Source organism: Gobio gobio (assembly GCF_949357685.1).
Source record: "Gobio gobio genome assembly, chromosome: 5".
Lineage (NCBI taxonomy): Eukaryota > Metazoa > Chordata > Actinopteri > Cypriniformes > Gobionidae > Gobio > Gobio gobio.
The window spans coordinates 27,082,744-27,107,307 of NC_137101.1; the positions used below are offsets into that span (position 1 = coordinate 27,082,744).

A 24,564-nucleotide genomic window follows, 5' to 3' on the forward strand; every position below is an offset into this window, starting at 1 on the left:
CTCTGCCCTCCCTCAGGATCCGCCTCCACCCTCAGTCACTACATCTCACCCTCATTGATTCACTGTGCACTAATCAGTCTTCTCATTATCAGCACTACTTAAGTCCTGTTTTGAGTTTCACTGTTGGGTCTCGTATGTGCTAAGGTTGAGTTACCCGCTCGCTCGTGTTTGGATTTACCCTGTTCTGATTATTGAAGACTGCCATTTAATCTTCATTCTCATCATCATATGTGTTTAACAACCCCATTGTGACACTTATAAAGAAAGAATTTTAATTTCATAAGCAATGTTGCAAATGGATAAAATGTTCCATGTACAGTACATGACATACATTATTCCATTATTTACAGCTGCATACGTAAAATTTAATTCCATCCAGAAATTTTACAAAACAGTGCAATATATATATAAAATGACAAAGTATGATGATATATGTGACCCAAATGTATATCATAATGACATGACAAGAAGCTCCTAAGAAACAGTAAGCTCACAATGACCTGACAGTGATTCTATGTAACAATGTTCTGATCTGAGGAACCACATTATTCATACATAGGCATGTTTTCTTTGAGTATAATATATTATTTTCTAGCTTATATTTGTTGGATTGGATACTGCTTGAATGTTGTTCTGTAATAATACAAATAAATGTATTATATCCAGGAAATGACTGAAAGTTTAACCTAATGTAGAAAGTCTGTAGGTGAGTTCACAAACAGTATATACTACTATTATCAATAAATGTACAAGTGGGAGTTATAACTTCACTAACACTCTGTTACTTTGGTGCAATACACACATTTGACTTTGCAGAAGTTCTGGAACTTCAGATAGTAGTCTCTTCAGATAGTAGTCTCCTGGTCTGGATTTTCATTGTATTTTACAATAGCTGAAGGCACATTCACATTTCCATTTGAAACCCCACTGCCATCCTGTTCTGGAGCTTTTAACTGATCCTTAAGTGCAAGCTTCTTTTCGCGACGAGACAGTCTATTGTACAGGATCCCCCACAACAAGTAGGATGAGGCATACAGGCCATAAATAAGACCCAAGAAAGAATTTCTGTAGGACAAAAAAAAGAGAAACCAGAATCTGTAGTTAGAAAATAGCATTTGTGTACTCTACTGTTTAAAAGTTTTGAATAAGTATGTTTTTTATTTTATTTCATTTTTTATGTTTTTGAAGTCTGATGCTAACCAAGGCTGCATATAACCGTGGCCAAAAGTATTGGAAGTGACATAAACTTTTGTTTGCTAATTCAAGGTGTTGATATACATTGTTTCTAGATTATTGTGCAGATTGATCAAATGCATTTTAAATAATTGCAAAAAGCTTCAAAGGCCAAAAACACAAACTTTATCACAAAACCCCTGGCACAAAATGACAAGCTAACATCATTTCACTAATCATATCATTGGCACATGGGAAAGTGTGAACAAATACTGGCAGCCAGAGGGACATGTAGTCCATATATGGCATAGACGAAGAAGATATATACCATGTGTATATTCAGTAGTCTGTAATTATTCAAAACTTTATATATAGACTTTATATATAGATTATATATATCACTATCACATTAATATTGTATTACTGCAAACTGTCAAGATGGTGGTACTGAAAACACTATCATAAACCTGAAACAGACTTCAGATAACCTTTGTCATTTACCTTCAAACACCAATAAAAATGATAAAGCTTGTCATTAATTGTACTGTAATTGATGGCTCACATTCATGGAAAGTTGTCATGTTTTCAGAAGGATCATAGGTCTTTTTCAAAGTGATAAGAAGTTGTACTGCTCCACTGTTCTTACTGTGCTGCAAGTATTTCATACTTGACATGAAAGATTTTTGTCAAATGAAATGTAATGTAATTAATTTTTTCCAATGTTATACTGCTTTCACCGTATAGTTTTAGGCTTTCTGAACAATCTACACTGTAAAAAAAAATAAAGTAAAAAATGCCTTTCATTTTTAAGTTCAATCACCTTGGACGTTTAAGTCTTTTCAACTTAAATTACATTAAACTGATTTAAAAAAATGAGTTGAATCTTGTATAATGTATCTTTTTTTTTTTTTTTTTTTTTTACATAATTTGATCAGTTAAAGCAATTAAAAAATACAATGTCATAACTTATTGATCATGTCATTATTTGCAGTGCTAGTCTGAAATAGTTTTTGCCAATAGCTGTGAGTTTTGGGTGAAGTTATCTTTTTGTCTGACCAATGATAATGGAAGTATTTTTAGAAGTGTAATAGCAAGAATAATTATATTTACAGTTTTGTTGCAAGATGATAGTGGTGCAAACATTTTTACATTCACCTTAAAGGAAGATTTGGTTTAATTTTGATCTGTTCAATTTATGAAAGTGCCAGTGTAAGTTTACAGTACTAACCTGAAAGCGCCTGTTTCGTAGATACGACACGCTCCTCTTCCACCACATTGTTTTGTGCCCCATTTCAGACAAGTCCTGTCAATCAAGGCTCCAAAATAAATTGGAGGGGGAATGCCACCTACAAAAGTTTCTCAGATCAGCTGAAGATACATTTTTTCTGCTGTTTTATAATCTTGCTTAAAGAATTACAAAAGAAATCCTCTTACCCAATGTCCGAACAACCAAAGTATGCATACCAAGAGCCAAAGACTTCAGGTCTGGTCTTATGGATCTAAGAAAAGATCAATCATGACATTTATTAATTTTTAAACCAAAACTTTTTTTTTCTCATTCAGAAAGGTCCTAAAAATTCTTAAACGAAGATTCTCTAGATTGAATGGATGGATGGATGGATAGATAGATAAACTTATTTTTGTGTCTTTGTGCCCTTTAATGAGGATGAAAAGATACCAAGAAGGACCCACATATTGCATTGTACAGTTTTCCTCAAACACATTCAAGTCTCTCAAATGTGCGTGTTGTTACACTTTTGAAAACATTAATTACCTGAGCAGAATAACATAGCCTGGTGTGGCCCCACAAGCCGAGAGAAAGGCACCGATGACTGACACCCCCATGTAGAACTTAAACATGTAGTTACAATCATTCTTTCGAGGGCACTGGCCCAGCACTGCTGACATATTTGCATAGGGAAGAGACGACTCTCCAATACAGGTGCAGTTGTGGAATACCTTTGAAAATAATGAAATTATGTTAGCCACTGCATCTGGGAATTTTTTCAAAGCAATAAACAACAATTAAGACATTTAGTTTAAACAAATATTTAACACAATTCTGGGACACTAATCATTTGTAAGCAAACCATGTTTTGTACAAAAGGTCAGATTCTTCAACTGAAACACGCAACATGCTCTTTGGAACATTCTCATATCATGCTGGCATAACATGAATCATCAGGTTAACATAGACTAGTCCATGCCATATTGAATTTAACTGCCAAATGGGGGACATATTTGTTGCTCGCAGTCAAAAGTGACAGAAAACCTGTTTTTGTTTTATTTTCAGTAAAATCAATGTAATATATTTTTGTAAAATTTTGTTCAAATTTTTTTTATGTGTATTTTCAGAGAATATCAGGTATGTAACCTCTGTTCCCAGAGACACACAATGACGCTACTGGGAACGATATACACACTGTAAAAAATTAAAATGGAAAATGTACTGGTAATTTTCTGCCAGTACATTATCCAGTAATTTTACGGAAGTTTCCATTAACCCTTAAAACACAAACTAATGCAATGTGTAATTCAAAATACAGGTAAAACAATACGGAACAAAACAATACGGAAAATTCCTTCATATTTATACAGTACATTGTGCCCTATTTTTAATTTTGAATTAATGAATAATGCTGGATATCACACCTGAGATAACAAAAGAACGCATCATGACCTGCATAGTGAGCTGCATAATGAATGAGCTTCAGGTATGTGACTGAGAGTGCAACAAAACAAAGGAAATATATATTTTTGTAGTTAATTTAGAATGCAGTCAACAAAGGCCTATTATATTTTAAATGATCAAAAGATTTGACTACACTGCAAAAAAATGCTTTTCTCATTTAGTATTTTTTCTTGTTTCCAGTCCAAATATTTAAAATTCTTAAATCAAGATTCATTTGCTAGATAAGTAACATTTTCTGGAGGAAAAAATTTAAATGAAATTAGTTTTTGCTTAAAACAAGCTTAATTATCTGCCACAACAATTTATGATTTATTAAAGCTACACTATGTAACTTTTCCGTCCACTAGAGGTCGCCTGTTCAAAACAAAGGCGTAGTTTGATGACGCCACGTTTGAGCGCAGAATCTCGGGACATGTGGTCTTCACCTCACAGCCGGTGTAAAACAGTCAGGATAGGACTCGGGCAGAAATCATGTTCATGGATGCGATTATTAACATTACTGTAGTGAAGCAGAGCAGGACCGAGTGTTGTGGAGCTGAGCAAGGCCGCAGGAGCGATTGAAGAGCGGGACTGTTATTATGGCATAGTCACCAGCGGGACTTTTATAATGACACAGTTGCCGGCGGCACTTCCTCTTCTCCAGTGCTGAGTGTGAGGTAACGCAGCTCTGTTTATCGTATTAGATATATCTGAGTGTGTTGAAAAGGAAGTTATGACGTTCGCTCGGCGGCTGCTATGACACTTGTTCACAATGCAGTGAGAGTAAAGTGTTTCACTGAATAAAACCGGAGACCGAGGGTGACGCAGATATGACGCAATCGACAGGCGACTCCCTCAAACGCATAGCTCACACGTCCCGGCCCCTTGGTTAAAATAGCAATTTTCTCACGATTTACAAATAGTTGAAAACATTTGGGATATTCTAAGTACTCAACTGAACAAAATATATAACACTGGCCTAGTGATTTCTGGATGTTTTACTGCAAAAATCCTACATAGTTCACCTTTAAACCATAATTTATGATTTATTAAAACAATTTATTAAAACACAACAATTTATTAGATTAAAACCATGTTTTTACTCCAAACTTACTTTATATCACAAGTCAAATGTTTTAAATAACCTTATTTGGCTTCGGATCAAAAAATTTGACAGAAAATATAGCATTTTACAATATTCTGCATAATGATAATAGCTATGTCGAATAGCATTGCATTATAAATATACTATATTATGAATGCACCCAACATGGTATAAAGAACACAGATAAACCATATATTGTCGCGATTGTGTGTTTAGTGTCTTCAAACGTGTCTATCTGCATGTTATAGCGATCTCAGGAAGCTTTGTTTATGTCAGGGAGAATGTCACATGGTATATATCTTCTTCGTCTATGCCATATATGGACTACATGTCCCTCTGGCTGCCAGTATGAACTGAAAACACAACACATCAGAGAATCCAGCGCTCATAATGATTACATCTGCACGTTTTGAGGAAAGATTGAATAAATAATACTTCTCTGTATAGAAATTTGACACAGACATATGATAATCCATCAATATTTCTCCTCATCTGCACACTTTTTAACTAAAAGCCCAGAGGGATGTTGTTTTGTTGTGAGTCTTCATGACAAGCATAGAGGAGTTTTTTATGAATGAGAGCAGCTGACGCTCATGCCGATTTTCATATTCATAACTCCTGACACATATTAACAAATTACGGTCACTATAAGACTTTGAGCATAAAACAGAGGTAAAAAAATGGAAGCTTGAGTCTTAGATCGCTTTAATAATGTATAGTTTGTCAAGGTAATTACTTACATCTGACAGTAATTTTGAGCTAATTTAAACAAAGAAAGCTTCAGTGCGTCCTCGGCGCAGGTTTTTGCGTTTAATATTCACAGATGCTTAACAGAATAAACTTAGCCTACCACAATCAGCTGCTGAATCCATTGCTCTGAACAGAACATGAACAGCTTTAAATGAGGAGAATCAACGTGTCTCAAAACGATGTAGCTGAAGTGTGGCGTTTCACTTGAAGTGTTTGTTTGGGTTGATGTGTGGTCATTTATGCATGGTATATGAATCTCAAAGAACACGCGCTCCGTGGGTGTGGCACATTACCGGATAATGAAGTGGCTCACAAACGACTGACAACTCTCTGTTTTCAAACAGATTACATAAGCACAGAATATTTGTGTTCGATTTGATTTGCATTATTTAAAACCTGACATTTTAATGTTTCTTTAGATATATGTCTCATGTTTGTGTGATAAGTTTTCACTAAGCTACAGGTAATTTTCTGAAGACAATCAGATTTGACCTCATTTACAGAGAGGCTGCAGATCGCACATCATGTTTGTTGTCTTTATTTTATAAAAAGCACAACAATTTGTTTTTATTGTGACTGTACACACAAAAATAGAAACTTAACAGATTATAATGATGTATAACACTTGCCTGAATGATAAAAAAATTACAGAGTTATTTGAGTCTCTTTGGCACTGATAAGAAAAAAACCGAGTCGATCGCAGGGGGTTAAGGGAATATGGCCAGGGAACCGACAGTAGCCCAAGCCAGTCACTTCTCAGGGGAACATAGTCAACCGGGAATACCACCAGGGAGGCCGACCTGGTCTGCTCCTGCGACCTGGTCTGGCCTGCCTGTCTGTTCTTTAAAAAAGAGCCTCTAAACATTCACCTCTAGTAGAGGCATCCTATGAAAGGGACTGCAAACTGGCGGTAACCACTCACACAGGACCGTAGAGATGGGCATCCTGGAGGCCAGGACTCAGGATAGCGCTTTCCAACCCTTGCAATTGAGAGGAGTTTCTCTGCTTCGATGGCACTTGTTTTTGCCATGGAAGCTGGGCACTCTAATATGGACCCCTCTTGAGGGAAGTACTTCCAGCCTAAGGGCTGATCTGACAGGGAAGCCTTGTGAGAGTCTTTCAACCGTCTCGACTAGACTTAGGGAGCTAAGCACTCTGGAGACAACCCTCTGAGATGAGGGGAGTACAAGGCTTTACCCTTTAAGCAAGAGAAGTACAGTCTTACGCCACTGGGCTCTTGAGGAGGCCCAACCAGGGCTTGCTACTCCAGAAGATGCTTGGGCTCTAAGGGAGCATACTCAAGAACTGTTTTAATTGTTCCACTCAACCTGAGCCACAATAGTGCAGGGTAGATTAACTTAGAGCTTGTGGCAAGGTGGACGAGCGAGAGACATGGGAGGAGCGAGCGAGATCGGTGTGCGTGATTGAGAATGAACGTCACCTGCGAGGCACACTGGTCTCAAGTCCTCTCATGAGGGAGCATGGAGACATAAAAGGACGAGCGACTCCAGTGAAGGACGAGAGAGGACAAGGCTTGGACTATGATTTGTATTTTGTTTACGTTTTGTTTATGTATGTGCGCGGCAGTCGTCCGTGAGGGGCTGCCGCTTTTACTTTCATTTTGTGTTCATTTATTTTATTAAAAGTATGTTGAGAGTTCGCCGGTTCCCGCCTCCTTCTTCCCTGAACCTACATACCTCGTTACTACAGAGCTATAGCTGAGTACTCTAACAGTGACCCTGATTTTATGAGTACTGTCAGCATGACCCTGAGACATGCTACTGGGTGTAGGCCTACCAGTTGGGGCTCTCAATTTAGACAGAATTGACAGTCTTCTGTTAAGCCCTTGGGGAATGGAAACCTCACCCCGGAGGGCCAACACCAACATCTGATCTATCTGAAGTTCACAAGTGCTAGTCTCAATACACTGACTCTCTAAACGGGAGGAGACCTGCTACTCTACCATGAGGTGGCTAAAAACGTGCCCCACCAAAGGCCACCACTTGTAACTAGAGCTTGACAGAGCGGCGAACTCAATACACTGACTCCCAGACTGGGAGGAAGCCAACTCACTCAACACAGAACTAAACAGTTTGAAGCTCAAATGAGCAATGACCCCACCAGTGAATTTAGAAAAAGCGAAGCCAACACACTAAGGGGGACCAACAATATAGTTCAAGCCAACACACAATGGGAACTTCAGGGCCCTATTGTTAAATCCTTACCCTACCTAACATCCCCCCACAGCTTTCCTACAGGCAACTGAGGTCTACTCTAAAATTAGGACCTACCAAGCCCATCCCTGCGGCTCGCCTGAAAGGGTGCACTCACTACCAAGCCCAAAGGCAGGCCATCAAACGGGTTCCACATTTTAGTTATTTTATTAGTTATAGTTACTAGTTACTTCTTACAAATAGTAACTTAGTTAGTAACTGAGTTACGTCATTATAAAAGTAACTAATTACCAGAGAAAGTAACTACTGTGTTACTTTTTTTTTTTTTTTCAAATGTTCAAATATGTCAAATAACTTGGATGCCCCCAATTTGAAATATGTTAAATGAATGAATAGGACACTAAATAGAATACATTGCTATTATAAAACATTGTACATTAAATGTACACTATTGTAATGTTGCTGTGGGACAATGTGAGAGACACCTATCAAATTCAATATATTATTGTAAATATTATCAGTAGTATCACTACTATAGTGTAAATATAATCTGTAAATAGTATCAGTACTTTTTTACTACTCCTCTGGTAGTGGAGCTCACGTTATCACCTGGGTTTTTAGCCACTAATGTTGTGGCTGTGATGATGTGAGGCTTCATTAGATTAGAATTACTTGCCACCGACGGGGAGAGACTCTTTCTTCCTGGGCATAAGCTGCACATTACATAAACATTCTTACCTTTCACCTCAACGAGGGAAAAGTAGCGCTTATACTTCCAGTTTGCGAAAACTACCTTTGAAGTCGTTGGACTGCCATTGCTGACTGTGCATATGCGTGTGCGTCATAGGTGTGTGTGTGTGTGTGTGTGTGAACTCAACCTATCAACCTCAACCTTGTCTCCCACCCACCAATCATCATCAGTTATGTGTAACAACACAACCCACCCCCCAACACGCATGGCTGGCGCACGCGCACACGCACACAAACACGCACGTTGCAGGTCCGACTGACAGAGAGCCTATTCGGATGAAATCTGCTTCAGTGAGCTCAATTATAGTAACGCCGCATTTTTTTTCTCAGTAACGCTAACGGCGTTGTAACGGAAGAAACAGTAATTCGTTTGATTACTCGTTACTGAAAAAAGTAATTCCGTTAGTAACGCCGTTTATCCATAACGCCGTTATTCCCAACACTGCTGCACAATCTATAGCTTCTTATTAAGTCACTGTCATCCATTGTCTGCAACACATTTCTTCTCCCTCTTCGTCTTTCTGCCATTTTCTCCGCTGCTAAAGAAACTCTTAAGACTCTTAAAAGTCCTTGTCCGTGCTCCTAACAAATTTGACCTTAAGACCTCTTTTAAGGGTTAAGATGCTTTCTGAATTACTTTTTCCTTTACTAGGATATTTTAGTTAATTTTAAGAGTAAACGCCCACATTTCTAAGAATTTTCTTAGAATTTTGTCACTGGGAGCTACTCTTTGCATTAAGATTCTTTATGAATACGGGCCCTGGAGTTCCACCTTTTCTGCGACTTACTCCTGGGAGGAGGAGGCACACGAGAGGCGGTCACTGGACTTCTGGCCCTGTCTCCGATCCTCGAAACGGGACAGGGCCTCCTGTCTGTCTGGGCGTGGATTCGGACCTCAGCGGTATGCAAGCCCTAAACTGCCCGGCGCATCTTCGGCTCACTTGAACATGATTCATCAGACCATGCCACCTTCTTCCATTGCTCACTTGCCCACTGTTGGCTCTTTCGGTGGTGGACAGGGCTCAGCATGGGCACCCTGACTGGTCTGCGGCTATGCAGACCCATATGCAACAAACTGACACCTTTCTATCAGAACCAGCATTATCTTCTTGAACAATTTGAGCTACAGTAGCTTGTGTGTTTAGATCGGACCACACAGGCCAGCCTTCGCTCCACACATGCATCAATGAGCCTTGGCCGCCCATGAACCTGTCACCAGTTCACCACTGTTCTTTCCTTGAACCACTTTTGATAGATACTGACCACTGCAGAGCGGGAACACCCCACAAGAGCTGCAGTTTTGGTGATGCTCTGACCCAGTCGTCTAGCCATCACAATTTGGCACTTGTTAAACTTGCGTAAATCCTTATGTTTGCCCATTTGTCCTGCTTCTAACACATCAATGTTGAGGACAAAATGGTCACTTGCTGCCTAATATATCCCATCCACTAACAGGTGCCGTGGTGAAGAGATAATCAATGTTATTAACTTCACCTGTGAATAATGTCATAATGTTATGCCTGATCGGTGTATATACAGTATATATATATATATATATATATATATATATATATATATATATATATATATATATATATATATATATATATATATATATATATATATATATATATATATATATATATACACATGAAGTAGCGAATTTTACAAATTCAAAAAAAAAAAAAAGTTCTACAATGACCGAACAACACCAGCGGGTTAATACTAAAACATTACAATTTTGATTACATTTGCAAAATAGAGGCAGTTTTACAAGTGGTTTTATACTTTTGAACTTTTTAGTCTAAAAAGAAAAAGCAGTTTCATGTCATCTTATGGTTTGTCTACTCAAATATGTCATATTACAGATGATGTATACTATCACAATTACCCCCACACACACACACACACACACACATGGCTAGTTCACTATCTTTGTGCTTTGTCCTTTTACTTTTTTATTCAGAACAAACTGTATATTCTATCCCCTTACACTAAACCTACCCATCACAGAAAACTCATTCTGTATGATTTATAAGCTTGTTTCCTCATGGGGACCTCAATTTAGGTCCCTGCGGTGACACAAGTAACCATGAGTCAGTGTGCATTCAGGTTGAAGTCCCCACCGGGATAGAAAAACATGAACACACAAAATGGTATAAAAATAGATATCTGGAAAAGTGGAAATAGCTTACCATCTCCTTGCGAACCCCAGTGGATGTTTGGCAGCCAGCGAGGCAGGGGGAGGCATAGGTCACTCCATTGCTGGCGCATATCGGATCCCAGTGCTTGAGGGAGCAGGAGCAGCCAACATTACACTGAGAGATGAGCATATTCTTCTGGTAGGAAACCTCTGGAGCCCTGTTAAAAATACACAGAATAATTAAACAACTTCAAATTCAATTTAAAAATGAAGGCATGTTTCACGGATTACAAAAAAAAAGAATCATTGTTCAAAATCAACAAAGCCCATTTAAATGTCTAAAAAAAACACTTATTTTCTTAATCTTATTTAAACTTTAGATCTGGTCAGAGACAAATATAACAGAAATGTCAGCAAAGTCTATGTCAAAATTTATACAGGTTTTTTTTACGCATAACAAATTAGGGTATCTGAGACCTAAATAGGATATAAAGGTTAAAAGATGCCATTCATTAATTCCATTGATCACTCAAAGCTGCCACTGTAAAAGATGATAACCAACCCAATGAACTGTAGTAGGGTACAATGGGGCTAAAGGCACACCTTAAGAACATGTGCTTTTCTTTATTCCCATTGTATACGATTGCAGAAAAAAATATTTCTATCATGACAACTCTCTGAAGATTGTTAGCATGTTAATGGATATGTCAATGTTAATGTATTTGGTATTTTGGTCAGAACAAGTACATAAACTTGCTACTGCCAATACATTTGCCTATACGCTGATGCAAGTAAGACATAGTGCAACTGGACAAAGAGCATATATCGATAACCCATAGCAGCTCTATACAGGTGGAGCTGGAGGGTTTTAGAGGAACTCTGAAGTGTGCTGCAAACTGCTACAGTGCATGTGACATTTAAATGTGTTGAGCAACAAGCTCATTGGCTGCAGGTGCAACATGGACCAATCAGCTTGTGCAAAGTTGTTAACACTGTAATTATCATCAGCTTGTGTTAGAGCCATCAGCCTGCAGCATCTAGAGTGTCATGACAGAAATATGTTTATATGTTTGTATTGAACATTTATGGAGCAACAGATTTTTTGTGAACATAAACCATAAAAGTGGTTTATTTTTTTATTTTTTTTAAAATGTATGGGGTGGCGAGTGGGGCCTTTTACCCCACACACGGGGTAAAAGGCTCACCAGCATGGGGTAAAAGGCACACAGTATTGATACTGTAATGTAGTGTGTTGGTTCTGTTTCATGTTCTTGTTTAATGTTTGTAATTATGCTCCTTGTCCTGTTCCTGGTTTTGTCCTGTGTTCCTGTTTGTCATGTGATCCTGCCATGTGTTTCATTGTCATGTGATTCCCTTGTCCTCATGTGTTATTAGGCTTTTTCGACTTGATACAGCGATGCGCTATTACCTTGAAAAAACGGAAAATCCTTAAGAGAACCTATGTCTCAAAATATATTAAATAGTTTTAGCGATTCTCATTTGCTACTTAAATCTACACATTACACATAAAAACATAAAATAATCAGTGCAGAATCAACTTTGCGTTGCTGCCCGCAATCGCATCAAAAATCAGACAAATTTCCATGGGCATCTTGAAAAGTGGATGTTTTGGAAAGTGCTGAGGCAAGTTTTTGTGCCAAGTGGTTTAGAGGAAAATAAAGTCAAAGGAGCTTTTTACCCCATGGAGCCTTTAGCCCCATTGTAACCTACTATTTCTGTAGTGTTTACCCTTGGTATGACACTGTAAGTCCAGCCACTTGTGAGTTGTCGCACTGCAGGAAATACTGAATGAGCAGCGAAGAGAAAGCCAGAATAGAGGAACCTATGCAGATCTTGGCAGCCCCGAGAACATTCAGTTTAAACTTCTTCATTATAAACCCTCCAGTGACAATTCCTAAGGCCACAGCTGGTAGATTCATAATGCCTGGAAAGACAAACGATTGTTGTACATGTTATACATGCATTTCAATTAAGTCTTCAAAGCCATAACACAGTTTAGTGATATATATATATGTGACCCTGGACCACAAAACCAGTCATAAGGGTCATTTTTTTTTAAATTGAGATGTATACATAATCTGAAAGTTGAATAAATAAGCTTTCCATTTATGTATGGTTTGTTAGGATAGGAAAATATTTGATATTTGAAAATCTGGAACCTGAGGGTGCCAAAAATCGAACTATTGAGAAAATTGCCTTTAAAGTTGTCTACATGAAGTCCTTAGCAAAGCATATTACTACTAATAATACATTTTTGATATTTACGGAAATGTTCTAAATATCTTCATGGAACATGTTCTTTACTTAATATCCTAATGATTTTTGGCATAAAATTCAAAAATCTATCATTTTGACCCATACAATGTATTGTTGGCTTTTGCCACAAATATACCTGTGCGACTTATGACTAGTTTTATGGTCCAGGGTCACACACACACACACACACACATATATATATATATATATGTATATATATATAAAGTTTCCTCCTAATCTCATATTGCAGAATGCAAAATTCAAAGGGGTCTGATATGTTTTCTGATAGCCTTGTGCCGACTCGCGCATATGATCAGCTCTGTTCTATTGTGTCTCTGTCATGAGACTGTACGTTTTGAATGTTAATATCTTCTAAATGCGAATTTTGTCATTGTTTTGGATTACACTAGCAGTAAGGATAACATATTCAAACTGAACACAAAAAAATGGTTTGCTTATATAGCAGGGGACATTTAGAAACTCAAGACTAGGGACATGCAAATAATAAATACACAAAAACAACACACACAAAAGTTTGTGGATTTTTGTTGATGTGTCGGCATAAGCTAGTTTTGAGTTATTTTTTTATACATATAAATAAGGGACAGAATTGGCCTCATTGTGTTTTTATACGGAAAATTATGTTAAACAGGCCAAAACAAAGTTAGTTAATGTACAATAAATGTAAACTCACCTATCAAAAATATGGCTCTTGATGCTGATTGACCATACGTTTGCTCCATGAACTTTGGTTTGAATGTGATCATTCCTATGAAACCATTGACTTGCACAAAAGCAGTGAACATGAGGAGCAGGTAAATCTGGTTGCTGAAGAGTTTCTTCAGTGATGGCAGGAAATCTAAAAATATCAAGAGGAAGCTTTACACAAGGGTCATGTATGCTCAATGTCTCAACCACTATATATATATTACTAGTACCTAAAGTAATAAAGATATATAATGAAATGCACACCTTTAGCCAGAGCTGCCATGGAAACTGGAGCAGGTTTGTTGGGAAGAGTATTGTGTTTGTTGTTGTCAGGAATGAAACGGTCCTGCTCGCCTTCGAGAACATTTAATTTTTTCTCAGTTTCAGTCTCACCCTGCTTAGGAAGAGACTTGGGCAGAAACCAAAAGGGAATTCCAGCCAGTAACATCACTCCACCAGTTATCAAAAAGCCCATCCACCAGGCACCAACCCAACGCGAGTCTTTGTGGTTGATGGTGATGGTATCTTCAGAAAAAACAGACAGGGACATTTTATTCAAAAGAGTTTGAAATCTTAGCAAAGGGTATTACCGAAGACCCTTTATGTCAGAGGGTAACTAACTGGGTCAGCCAGTCAGTAATTATATAGAAGACTAGTTGAATTTTACTCATACCACACTGTGAATGTGTTACATATATGCATATCATAAAGTCGTCATTCATTAACATCACATAGTATAAGCACACTGACTTCAGGTATCAATGTGTATTACTGCATGCATGGTTATGATCTGGAATCCTCTTGGGCAAACAGAGTGCTTTTTAAAGTTAACCTTTTGAACCGACTTCGCAGAAGTGACCTGACCAATCGATTAGACTAAAGGACAAACATCTACTTTTAACATTATTTGCATGCAACACGGAACTATGACACAGTAAAACAGAACGTAAAAATGCTAGTTTGTATGTATAAAACGCCTTTAAGAAAGATTGCAGGGTATTTTTTTCTAGAAATTAGTAAAATATTATCATCATGTCAGTTTTGGTCGATTTAGATTTTTGCAGTGCCATAAATCATTTTCCTGATTTCTATTTTTGGTTTTCCTAAATAAAACACTAGTAAAGCCAGGTACAGTACATTTACTAAAATAACTTGATTTACTTAAACCAACATAGACTATATCTGGACTGTACAAAGTAAAAATTGCCAATGGGGTATATTATATTATATTATATTATATTATATTATATTATATTTATTATATTATATTATATTATATTATATTATATTATATTATATTATATTATATTATATTATATTATATTATATTATATTATATTATATTATATTATATTATATTATTACACTTTCATGCACAATTTTGCTTGCAGATTGTAAAATTGTAGTTTGGTTTAGTTTGCTTTTATTAAAATAAAACAGACAAACAATTTATAGTATTGGTTATATTGTTTATCAAAAAAATATTTTTAAAAAAACATTTATTTTAATATTTTTATTGACTAAACATTTAATTTACTGTATAAAATATTGATGTGTGTTTTATTTATTTTCTTCCCATATCTTATAACCATGAAAAGTTCTTACATCACCAATTTGGCCTAGATATAATCATACGTAAGATCAGTTTAGGGCAAAAAGCCCTTTTCAGTACCAATCTATATTGGTCTATATCTATACCAGCATTTGCTTTTTTTTCGGTTTGAAAGAACAGTTACCCAAGTCCACTGCTCCGATGTCAACATAGAGCTTGGCACAGAAAGATCCTAACATGAATCCAAACATGGGCCCCATTATTCCCACAGTCTGTATGAGAGCTGAAGAAAACAAGACAACAATCAGTACAAAAATGCTTATTCACACCGACATTGTCTTAATCAGAAAAAGAGCAGGAGGGTGATGTTGTAGCCTGTCATATTTCATTTATCCTGTAAATGGTCACAGAGGTACATATATTAACTATCAATAAATACAGTACACTATTAAAATCAGGAACAATTGTCTTGAAAAGTTTTGTGTAATTGAGTGAAATCTTATTGGATTGCTTTGTAACAATCATACAATTAATCATACCCAGGTAAAAAGCAGTGTTTTCCTGCCTCGAAAAGTCATCCAGGTAAGACAACCCAAGAGGCATGACGGGTGTCTCCCCCACACCACGAAGCATGTTCCCAAGAAAGACATAGAGCCACATGGAGGAACTGGCTGCTCTCTCACACTCTAATGGAACAAAGACACCACAAATGAACAACTACACTGTTAACACGCCTCAATGCATCTCAATGAAAGATCAAAGTCTATTTGGGAGATTTCAAAAGTATCAATTACATAAAAATATCAACTCCAACATATTAGGCCTCCAAAAGTTCCGAGGTCAGAAATACAAAGCTAGATAAACAATCTAGAGTGACAGGTCAATATTGCAGGGGGTTGTTGGTCGTACAATCATATTACAAGCCAAACATGAAAACTGAATTTACAGCTCCACTTTCCCAGCCAAAGTCTGGTATCTTCTCAGAATAACCGCTCTTTCATATGAATGTGGATGCCAATATAAGGCTGAATCTGTATATGTTTGGCTCATATTTATTTAACCTCCTAAACTCCAAGGACCCTGGTAAGGAATGACAGCATCAAGTATATACTTTAAATTTTAATCACTTTGGCATTTATTTTACACAAAGTAACTTATTTACACTAAATTACTCTGGGACCATTTCTGCCTGGATTTGGAGATATATAAACCCCAAAAAAGAGGCGATTTTTCCTTTTTTGTTTTTTTGGTTACAAATTCATTTTTGAACGTATATATCTCAGGCCCTGTGTGCTCTAGCACCCTGCAGACAGTGTTGGCTGTTTCCAGCATATGTCAGCAAACACTGGAAAAAAAAATATTTTGTGACACTGGGATATTGTATTTGTACCACTGTATATGGGGAGACTTGTATATTGGAGAGATTTGAGTAGGCAGAAATTACATAAAAAAGTAATATTCCTTCAGATCCATTTGAATAAATATTGCATACAACATGATACAGACAACAAAAAAAATCCAGCATTTGCTGCCGTCTAGTGGAACCAGCCAAAACAATCTCTAGGGTGCTAGAGCACACATGGCCTGAGTTATACACTTTCAAAAATGAATTCATAACCAAAAAATCAAAAAGCGCCTTTATTCTTTTACAATTGTAGTATGCCTGTGGTTTAATATCTTATCCCAGGTCTGTCCCAAGGTCAAGGTCGAACAACTTACCTGCTTGAGTTTCCATTGTGTGAATTGTATTATCTTGTGCAAGACTCCCATTGGTTAAGCATGGTAGAATACTCTCTGTCCCATTGGAGCCAGAAAAATGTGAAATTGTTGTCTCGTATTTGTACCTGTGGAAAACAAACACACATTTGACACATACTATTTACTTGAATCCAGCACTGTGCACTTGCTGAACTGAAGTGGGTTACAGAGTAGTTGATCTGCATTTCTAAAAACCCTGCATTGTCAAATGTTAAAATGTGTTTATGCACGTAAACTTACAGTCCTTGGAATAAATGTGGTGCCGCAGTTATGAAGGATCCTATGGCCATAAGTAAACATCCAGCTCCAATCAGTCGTGGTCTATGAAGTTTAGCGCCAAAATAACTCACAAAAGCTATTACAAACAGATTACCTGAAAAGAACAACAATTGGTATCGTATTAAAATCCCTATTAATTTTAGATTTCCCAAGAGAAAAATGTATTGCAAAGACATTTGAAACAGTGTGGCACCTGAAAATACAATCTCCCTAAAAAGTATTTGGAGACTTATTTATATATTTTTTTTATGTTACTGTATTAGATATTTTCATTAAGAAATTCACTACAACTTGAGAACACGTGGTGTCTACAATGACATTCATATTTTTTTAATTGCCACTTAAGTGTCCAAATTTCTTTTGAGGTCAAAGTACAGTATACGCAACCCGATCTCATGAGAAAATATAACTATTTGGTGGTGTGGTGATTTCGTATGAATTTGTACGTTGTGATTTGTATGGAAGTGTACGATTTTTAGAAAAACATAAACATGAAGGTCCACCCCTAACCCCCACACCTGAACCTATGGGGAGTAAGAAAACGTTTGAATGAATTCATACATATTATACTAGGGGTGTACATGTATTCATCCCAATCCGTCACTGTACGGATGTCACGGTTCTGTGCAAACACTTGGACGACGAATACAGATCCACGATCCACACTGTAGTGGCTTTCCTATAAGCCAGGGAAAGGTGGTAAGATGTTCTTCACACATAGTTTGGAATAAACAATGTCCACACAGCTTGAAATCCATTTCAAACTGCTTGTTGTCCATTTAATGAAATGTATAGGCTGTTACAGAGTTTAAAAGCAGTGGTTCTATCGCATTGCCGCTTCAATCGCTGTCTCCTTGTGGAAAGGTGAAGTAGGTTCGTTTTCTCCTTCTCGCTCATCTTTCCATGACTTCTTTAACTTTGTTCATCCGCCATTTTCACTGCATGTTAATGAACTCTCACACGCGAAGAAAATGACATTGTAGGCTACGCACAACACGTTAATCAAACTAATAAGTTTGAAAACAGTTATTGCATTTTAACTCACAGCATTTGTCAATCTATCAATAAGAGTAACAAATAAACAATTCCTTAATTTTTTTCGGAAATTGGAGGGAGGGGCGAATATACAGTAAATGTACCAAACTTGTATCGAACCCTGAACCAAAAACCGAGGTGCGTGCCGAACCATGACTTCTGTGTACCGTTACACCCGTTACAGTTCACCAAAATAGTTATGAATTAACATGAGCGTGTGTTGGTACGTATTTATTTATAGCATTCTGCTACATTTAGGCCCAACATATGTAATTTTGATTCTCACCAATTTCAAAACTTCCATCAATGAATCCAATCAGCGAGCTAGGAATGTCAAAGCGTCTCTCAATCTGTGTGATGGAGCTCTTCATGTAGCTGCCCTGAAACGCTTTGGCAAAGAACACAAAGCACATGGCAGCCAAAAACATCTGAAAAAGAAAAAAAAGATACGATTTTTTAGAAAACAAAAGAATGAAACCCTACCCCTGTAGCCACACCCCTAAACCTGAATGTCTTTTGGGCAGACATTCAGAAAACATAAAAACATATGAATGAGATTGCCACAACAGATACAGAATAACTTTTTTTTAATAAATTGTGCCCTCTAAAACTAACCTGACCAGTATGCTAGTTTTAACTGTTTAGCTGTATCATAACTTAATTATGATACCATGATAGTATGTTTTGTAGACAGTTTTGAGGATCCAATGACAATTTCTCACAGCTTGCCCATTAAAAATAATAACTTTGATATTGACCTTCACACAGTGGCATTTTGGAACAGATAGGTCATGTCATATGTGTGCATTCATTGTATTGACATATTGACATGGCAGTGACACATCACATATTGAGAGTACACAGGCGTTTAACTTATATTTTGATGACTAGAAGCCTAGCCTACAAAAACATTTTTGCACAGTGTATGTTCATGTTACACGAGTTAACCATTAAAAAGTGTATGCTGTAGTTTGGGTCAGAAGCCATGCTATTGATTAGTTTAACCTAAAAGAAGTAAACTAATCATCAACTGCCACTAAAACTCTGACTCTCCCCCAAACATTGACCTTAGAGGAACCAATTTCTTCTGAACGATAAGACCAGTACATTTCTTAGTAGAGTATTTCTTGGGAATGGAAAGTTTCCCACGCACAGTTTGAGAAAACTTTTTGAAGTTTGGGGTTCCATGAAGTGATGTTTTATTAACAATTTTCGGGAAGAGCATGTGCAGATAATTAAACCTAATTAAACACAAGAGGAGCATGTTCAGATAATTAAACCTAATTAAACACATGGGAGCATATTAAGCTAATCAATTTAATCAACGATAGGAGGTGGGTATATATACAGCTGACTTATCTTCCTTTCGTTGACAGTTTCTTAGCATCCCTCCACCACCCCATCTCCTCACTTTGATTTAATAAACTCTAGACATCAACAATCCATAATACAAATGCAGTGTAGTTCTAGACTACCTCTATCGGGGGGGATACTCTGGGTTCGGGCAAAAATTCAGAGCTCGGAGCCCTCCCCCGGAGAGCACGCCAAATACGCATAATCTTTACTCTATTTAATTTGATGTAAGTGTGAACTCGTGAAAGGGACACAATATTCACCAAAAATTTATAATTTACTCACCCTGATGTCTTTACAAACCTGCATGATTTTCTGACTTTCTGACTTTTTTCTTTATTTTAAGGTATCCTTGTTACAGTGTAATTATACATTTAATTAATTAACTATATGTACTTAGGATTAGGGCATGGTTTTGGTTTTAGTTTTTTTAAGGGGGGGGGGGGGGGGGGTTGCATGCAAGTATACATCATTTTTATAGTTATTACTATAATAATACATGTAACATTTGTAAAAAGGTCACTGGTAAATAATGGGTAACACTTTATTTTACAGTGTCCTTGTTACTTATGTTACATGTGCTTACCATAGTAATTACAGTAAATTAAGCATAACTACATGCAACTAACCCTCAACCAAACCCTAACCCTATAGTAAGTACATGTTGTTCATTACTATTACTCAGTACTTAAATATGTAATTTTACTGTAACAATGACACCTTTTATACACCTTTTTTAACGTTATATGTCATTTCCTTTAGCAGAATAACCACAGGTTATTAACTATGAACATGATCCATGCACATCATGTCAACTATGAACATGAAGTTTTCCAGAAACCAGAACGTGTCCAACTACTTTCTGTCAATATATATATATAATATATATGCAATTTGATAGTTTAATATGTAATTGTATAGTTAAATTGTTTGTTTTGTTTTTGTAATGATTTGCTCGAAAAATGTGCTAATGCTATTTTTATTTTAAATAAATTTCATTTGGCTGAATATTTTATTTCTAATGCAATGAAATGTACACATCTGTGTGTGACTAAAGTGTCTAAATTTATTTTTGGGGTCACTATGCAAAATCTCAGAAGATGAGCTTAAAGAGAAAGTCAATAGAAATTACGTGACGGGATTAAATGAGCTGTTATCAGTTCCATGTCTTTGATCATAAAGGGTCAATGTAATCAGGAAATTACAAAGCAGAAGAAGATAAGCAAAAATTACCTTTAATTTGGAGCAGCATGGCTCTCGTGCCACCTTCTGTTCCATGCTCATGATGCCCTGGAAACAAACGATACAAATGAAAGATGACAGAACAGTGCAGAGTGTGTTAACACCAGGATCATTATGTCCAGCATCATGTTATTGTCGTGCAAAAAGCATTTTTTCCAGGGTCCATTGTTCCCGGGAGTAAGAAAACATCATCTGAGGGGAAAGACCCCTGAGGGTGGAGCTGAGAGTGGATTCAGAATTTGCACCACATTTCCTGCAAGAGGAAGGGTGTTTGAAAAAATCAAAGTTTTCAAGAATCATGGACAGCAGGACAAACTTTGTTGATGTTGGTTTGATGCTGAAGACAATGAAACGTGATGCGAGGAATTAAAAAAAAAATACTTGTTTGATGGTACTAGCAAAAGAAAGTAAGTGTTTACGTAGGATGACTAGTTGTCACAAGTGGTTGCAAATCCAAATTACCATAAGATTTTGAGTCAAAAGTCTAATACATTATCAGTTTATAGCATTGTACTGAACATTCACCAATTTTATCCTCTAAACTTTTGAGCAAAGATTATATTTCTGTAATTTCCACTAAATCACACTGATGTACATTTAGGCAAATATCAACAATAATGAAGGTATATTTCAACTGAAAGGTGTAAGGGGACCAAGAATATTCATACAAACAAGAATAGTTTGCATGCAAAAAACAATGGTGGGTTACACTTCATTTTAAGGTGTCATTGTTACAGTGTAATGAAATATTAAAGTACTGTGTAATATTATCTAACAACATGTACTTACTATAGTGTTAGGGTAGGATTAGGATTGGTTGAGGGTTAGTTGCATGTAATTTTGCATAATTTACTGTTATTACTATGGTAAGTACATGTAACACATGTAACAATGAAAAATGTAAAATAAAATGTTACCCAATGGTGTTATTCTTTGCATACCTTTTAATTCTTTGCTGTTATGTCTCATAATTGTTAAACCCTTTATTTATGTGTATATATATTTCATGAAAATCATATAATAAGCTGTTCAATGGTAGATTGCCATTTAGAACCCTAATAGTATAACAAGTTTGTGTTGACATTTAACAATATTCACAGATTATATATATGTGTGTATGTGTGTGTGTGTGTGTGCGTGTGTGTGTGTGTGTGTGTGTGTGTGTGTGTGTGTGTGTGTGTGGCAAACAGCCCTGGTCATACAGTATGTATAGTATAACATAACAACATGCATAATTGGTCATAGTAATATCCTGCCTGCTAATATCCTGCACTTGCTGCTATTGCACTTCTGGTTAGACCTAAACTGCATTTCGTTGCCTTGTACTTGTACTTGTGTAATGACAATAAAGTTGAATCTAATCTAATCTAATCTAATAATTAATACAGATAAATCGATGGCACTTTACAATGATGTCTCAATTGTTAACATTATTTGTATTTTATTAATTGTATTAACTAACATGAACAAACAATGAGAAATTTGTTACAGTATTTATAATCTTTGCTATAATGTTAGCTAATAAATATACAGTCATTCATTGTTTGTTCATGTTAGTTCCCAGTGCATTAACTAATGTTAACAAATATTACTTTTGATTTCAATATATTAGCAAATGTTGAAATTAACATTAACTAAGATTATTAAATGTTGCAGTAGCCTAGTTTTCATTCTTAGTTCATGGCAACTAAAGTAATACCTTATTGTAAAGTGTTGTCGATAAATCAGCTCTGCAAACAGTATATATTATTTTTAAACAACAAGAAACCGGTCAGACTTTCAGTAAAGACAGTAAGAGATGCAGAGATCATATGTACCTGTGCGGTTGCCTGTGTCCCTCAGTGGATGGGTAGAGGACTCTGACACTTTGCTCACAGGTAAGGTCTTATCACCCAATGTTATAACATTTCATCTAATCAGTAACCAAGCAGTCATGTCCATTTGCTGATCCTGTCAACAGATCACTTCTCTACAGTGAGGGGGGCTGGGGTTTCTCAGAGTTTCAGTGGGCAGAGCAGAGCTACGCTGTCTCAAAATGCTTTAGACACACAAAGACGGGACGCTGCGGTCAAAGTCACTGTCACTGGAAGTAGTTTGTGTGGTTTATTGAACAGTGAAGGCTTTCACTCTAATGCCTGTACTGTCAAATGACCCTTCACTCCAATGCAAAATATGTTTGGTAAGAATACCAAGAAGTCCAGAAGTCCATCAAAATCAATATTTATTAATAGTAATTATATGAATAATAATAATAATAATAATAATAATAATAATAATAATAATAATACAAGTAGTATATTGATTATTATGATAAAGTTAATGTTATAACAACATTGTTGTTGTTGTTATAATTATTAATAGGATTTTTGTTCATTAGAACTATAAATAAGTTAAACAAACATATACAAATTTAATTAATTTCTGTCATGACAACTCTCTGAGTGTTTGACATGGTAATGGATATGACAATGTTGATTTGTTTGGTCTTGGCGGAATCTGCTACACTGCTGTTATGGCTGATGCTGCAGAGCAAGTACAAGACTTGCTATTGCCAATATATACACGGCACGCTGCTATGAGCAAGTAACACATGCTGCTGCTGTACAATAGAGTGTACATGAATTACCCATAGCATATCTATACAGGTGGAGCTGGGGAACGTGGAGGGTTTCTGAAAGCACGCTGCAACTGCTACAGCAAATGCTAAGTATTTGAGGTTGAGCAGTGAGCTCATTGGCATCAACTGTGCCCCATAGAGAATGATGTAATTGCAAGCAGATTGAGATAAGGACCCATCAGACTGCGTGATCTAGAGTTTCATGACAGAATTTTAACCGTCAAAATAACAGCAGTTTTACTTATAAAATGTGAAAATTGTCAGATTTTCTTGCTTCTACCGAAGCACACAAGATGCTCTTTGAAACTTTGGATCTTTTTTATTTTTTTATTGTGGTTCTTTTATAGTCCATACAGTAGCTGCTGCGGTCATTAAATAAAGGGGACATATTATGCAGAATGCACTTTTATAAAGTGTTCGAATGTGTGTCCACAGTGTGTGTAAACAACCAGCCTATAATGGTAAAAATTAACCCACTCCTTTTTATAATCCTCATAAATCATAAACAATCTCTTTAAATGAGAGGTTCCAGATTCCAGAATTAAGAGAGGGGAAGCCCCACCCATGACTGGTGACAGTCTGTCCTATTGGCATAGATACCGCATTGAGTGAGCCGCAGCAGCCCGCCATTTCTGTTTACTCATCTGGAGATACAAAACATTAAAAAATTACTGTTGGATGTGTCTATTGGATGTCACAACAAACATAAGAGTCTCCATAGACTCCCGGCATCTGAGCCACCGTGGTTAAATTTTATTTATGAAATGTGCCGAATTCAAGGCGTTAAAGTGTTATATATTTGCACAAATCTTTTTATGCCACAGTTCAACGCTAGTCTCAGCCTAAGACGTCATGCCCACGGACCGTCGGCTGAACGTTTGGTGCATATGGAACTCAAAATTGCAAACACTTCAGGAGTTTCGAAGTCGTCATCTGATTAGTATGAATTCTACAGGATTTCCGGGAGATGTGTGTCG

General features: G+C 36.6%; 1 protein-coding gene across 2 annotated transcripts; it reads right to left on the reverse strand.

Moving 5' to 3' along the window:
* Window positions 1–250: 250 nt before the first annotated feature.
* On the reverse strand, window positions 251–23,070 carry slco1d1 (solute carrier organic anion transporter family, member 1D1). 2 transcript variants are annotated; one of them, XM_079817430.1, is made up of 15 exons: window positions 22,788–23,070; window positions 20,962–21,018; window positions 18,662–18,803; window positions 17,302–17,434; window positions 17,023–17,147; window positions 15,843–15,989; window positions 15,488–15,586; window positions 14,016–14,276; window positions 13,738–13,902; window positions 12,516–12,711; window positions 10,819–10,984; window positions 2,948–3,132; window positions 2,608–2,672; window positions 2,402–2,519; window positions 251–1,065 (listed from the first exon to the last, which is right to left on the reverse strand). In XM_079817430.1, exons 2-15 carry the CDS (start codon window positions 21,010–21,012, stop codon window positions 846–848), a joined length of 2,073 nt encoding a protein of 690 aa, XP_079673556.1. In that variant the 5' UTR covers window positions 21,013–21,018; window positions 22,788–23,070; the 3' UTR covers window positions 251–845. The 2 variants fall into 2 exon arrangements, with proteins under 2 accessions (XP_079673556.1, XP_079673557.1); XM_079817431.1 differs by having other exon boundaries at window positions 20,962–21,223; window positions 22,788–22,845.
* Window positions 23,071–24,564: the final 1,494 nt, after the last annotated feature.

What these genes read in the sequence shown, in the direction of transcription:
- slco1d1 (XM_079817430.1), bottom strand. Translation starts at nt 21,012, where the DNA reads ATGAGCATGGAACAGAAGGTGGCACGAGAGCCATGCTGCTCCAAATTA. An exon ending in CATCGGAGCAGTGGACTTGG is followed by an intron (nt 14,277 to 15,487) that starts GTAACTGTTCTT and finishes TTTTTTCTGAAG; the next exon opens with ATACCATCACCATCAACCAC. An exon ending in GGCTATGTTATTCTGCTCAG is followed by an intron (nt 2,673 to 2,947) that starts GTAATTAATGTT and finishes ATCTTTTCTTAG; the next exon opens with ATCCATAAGACCAGACCTGA.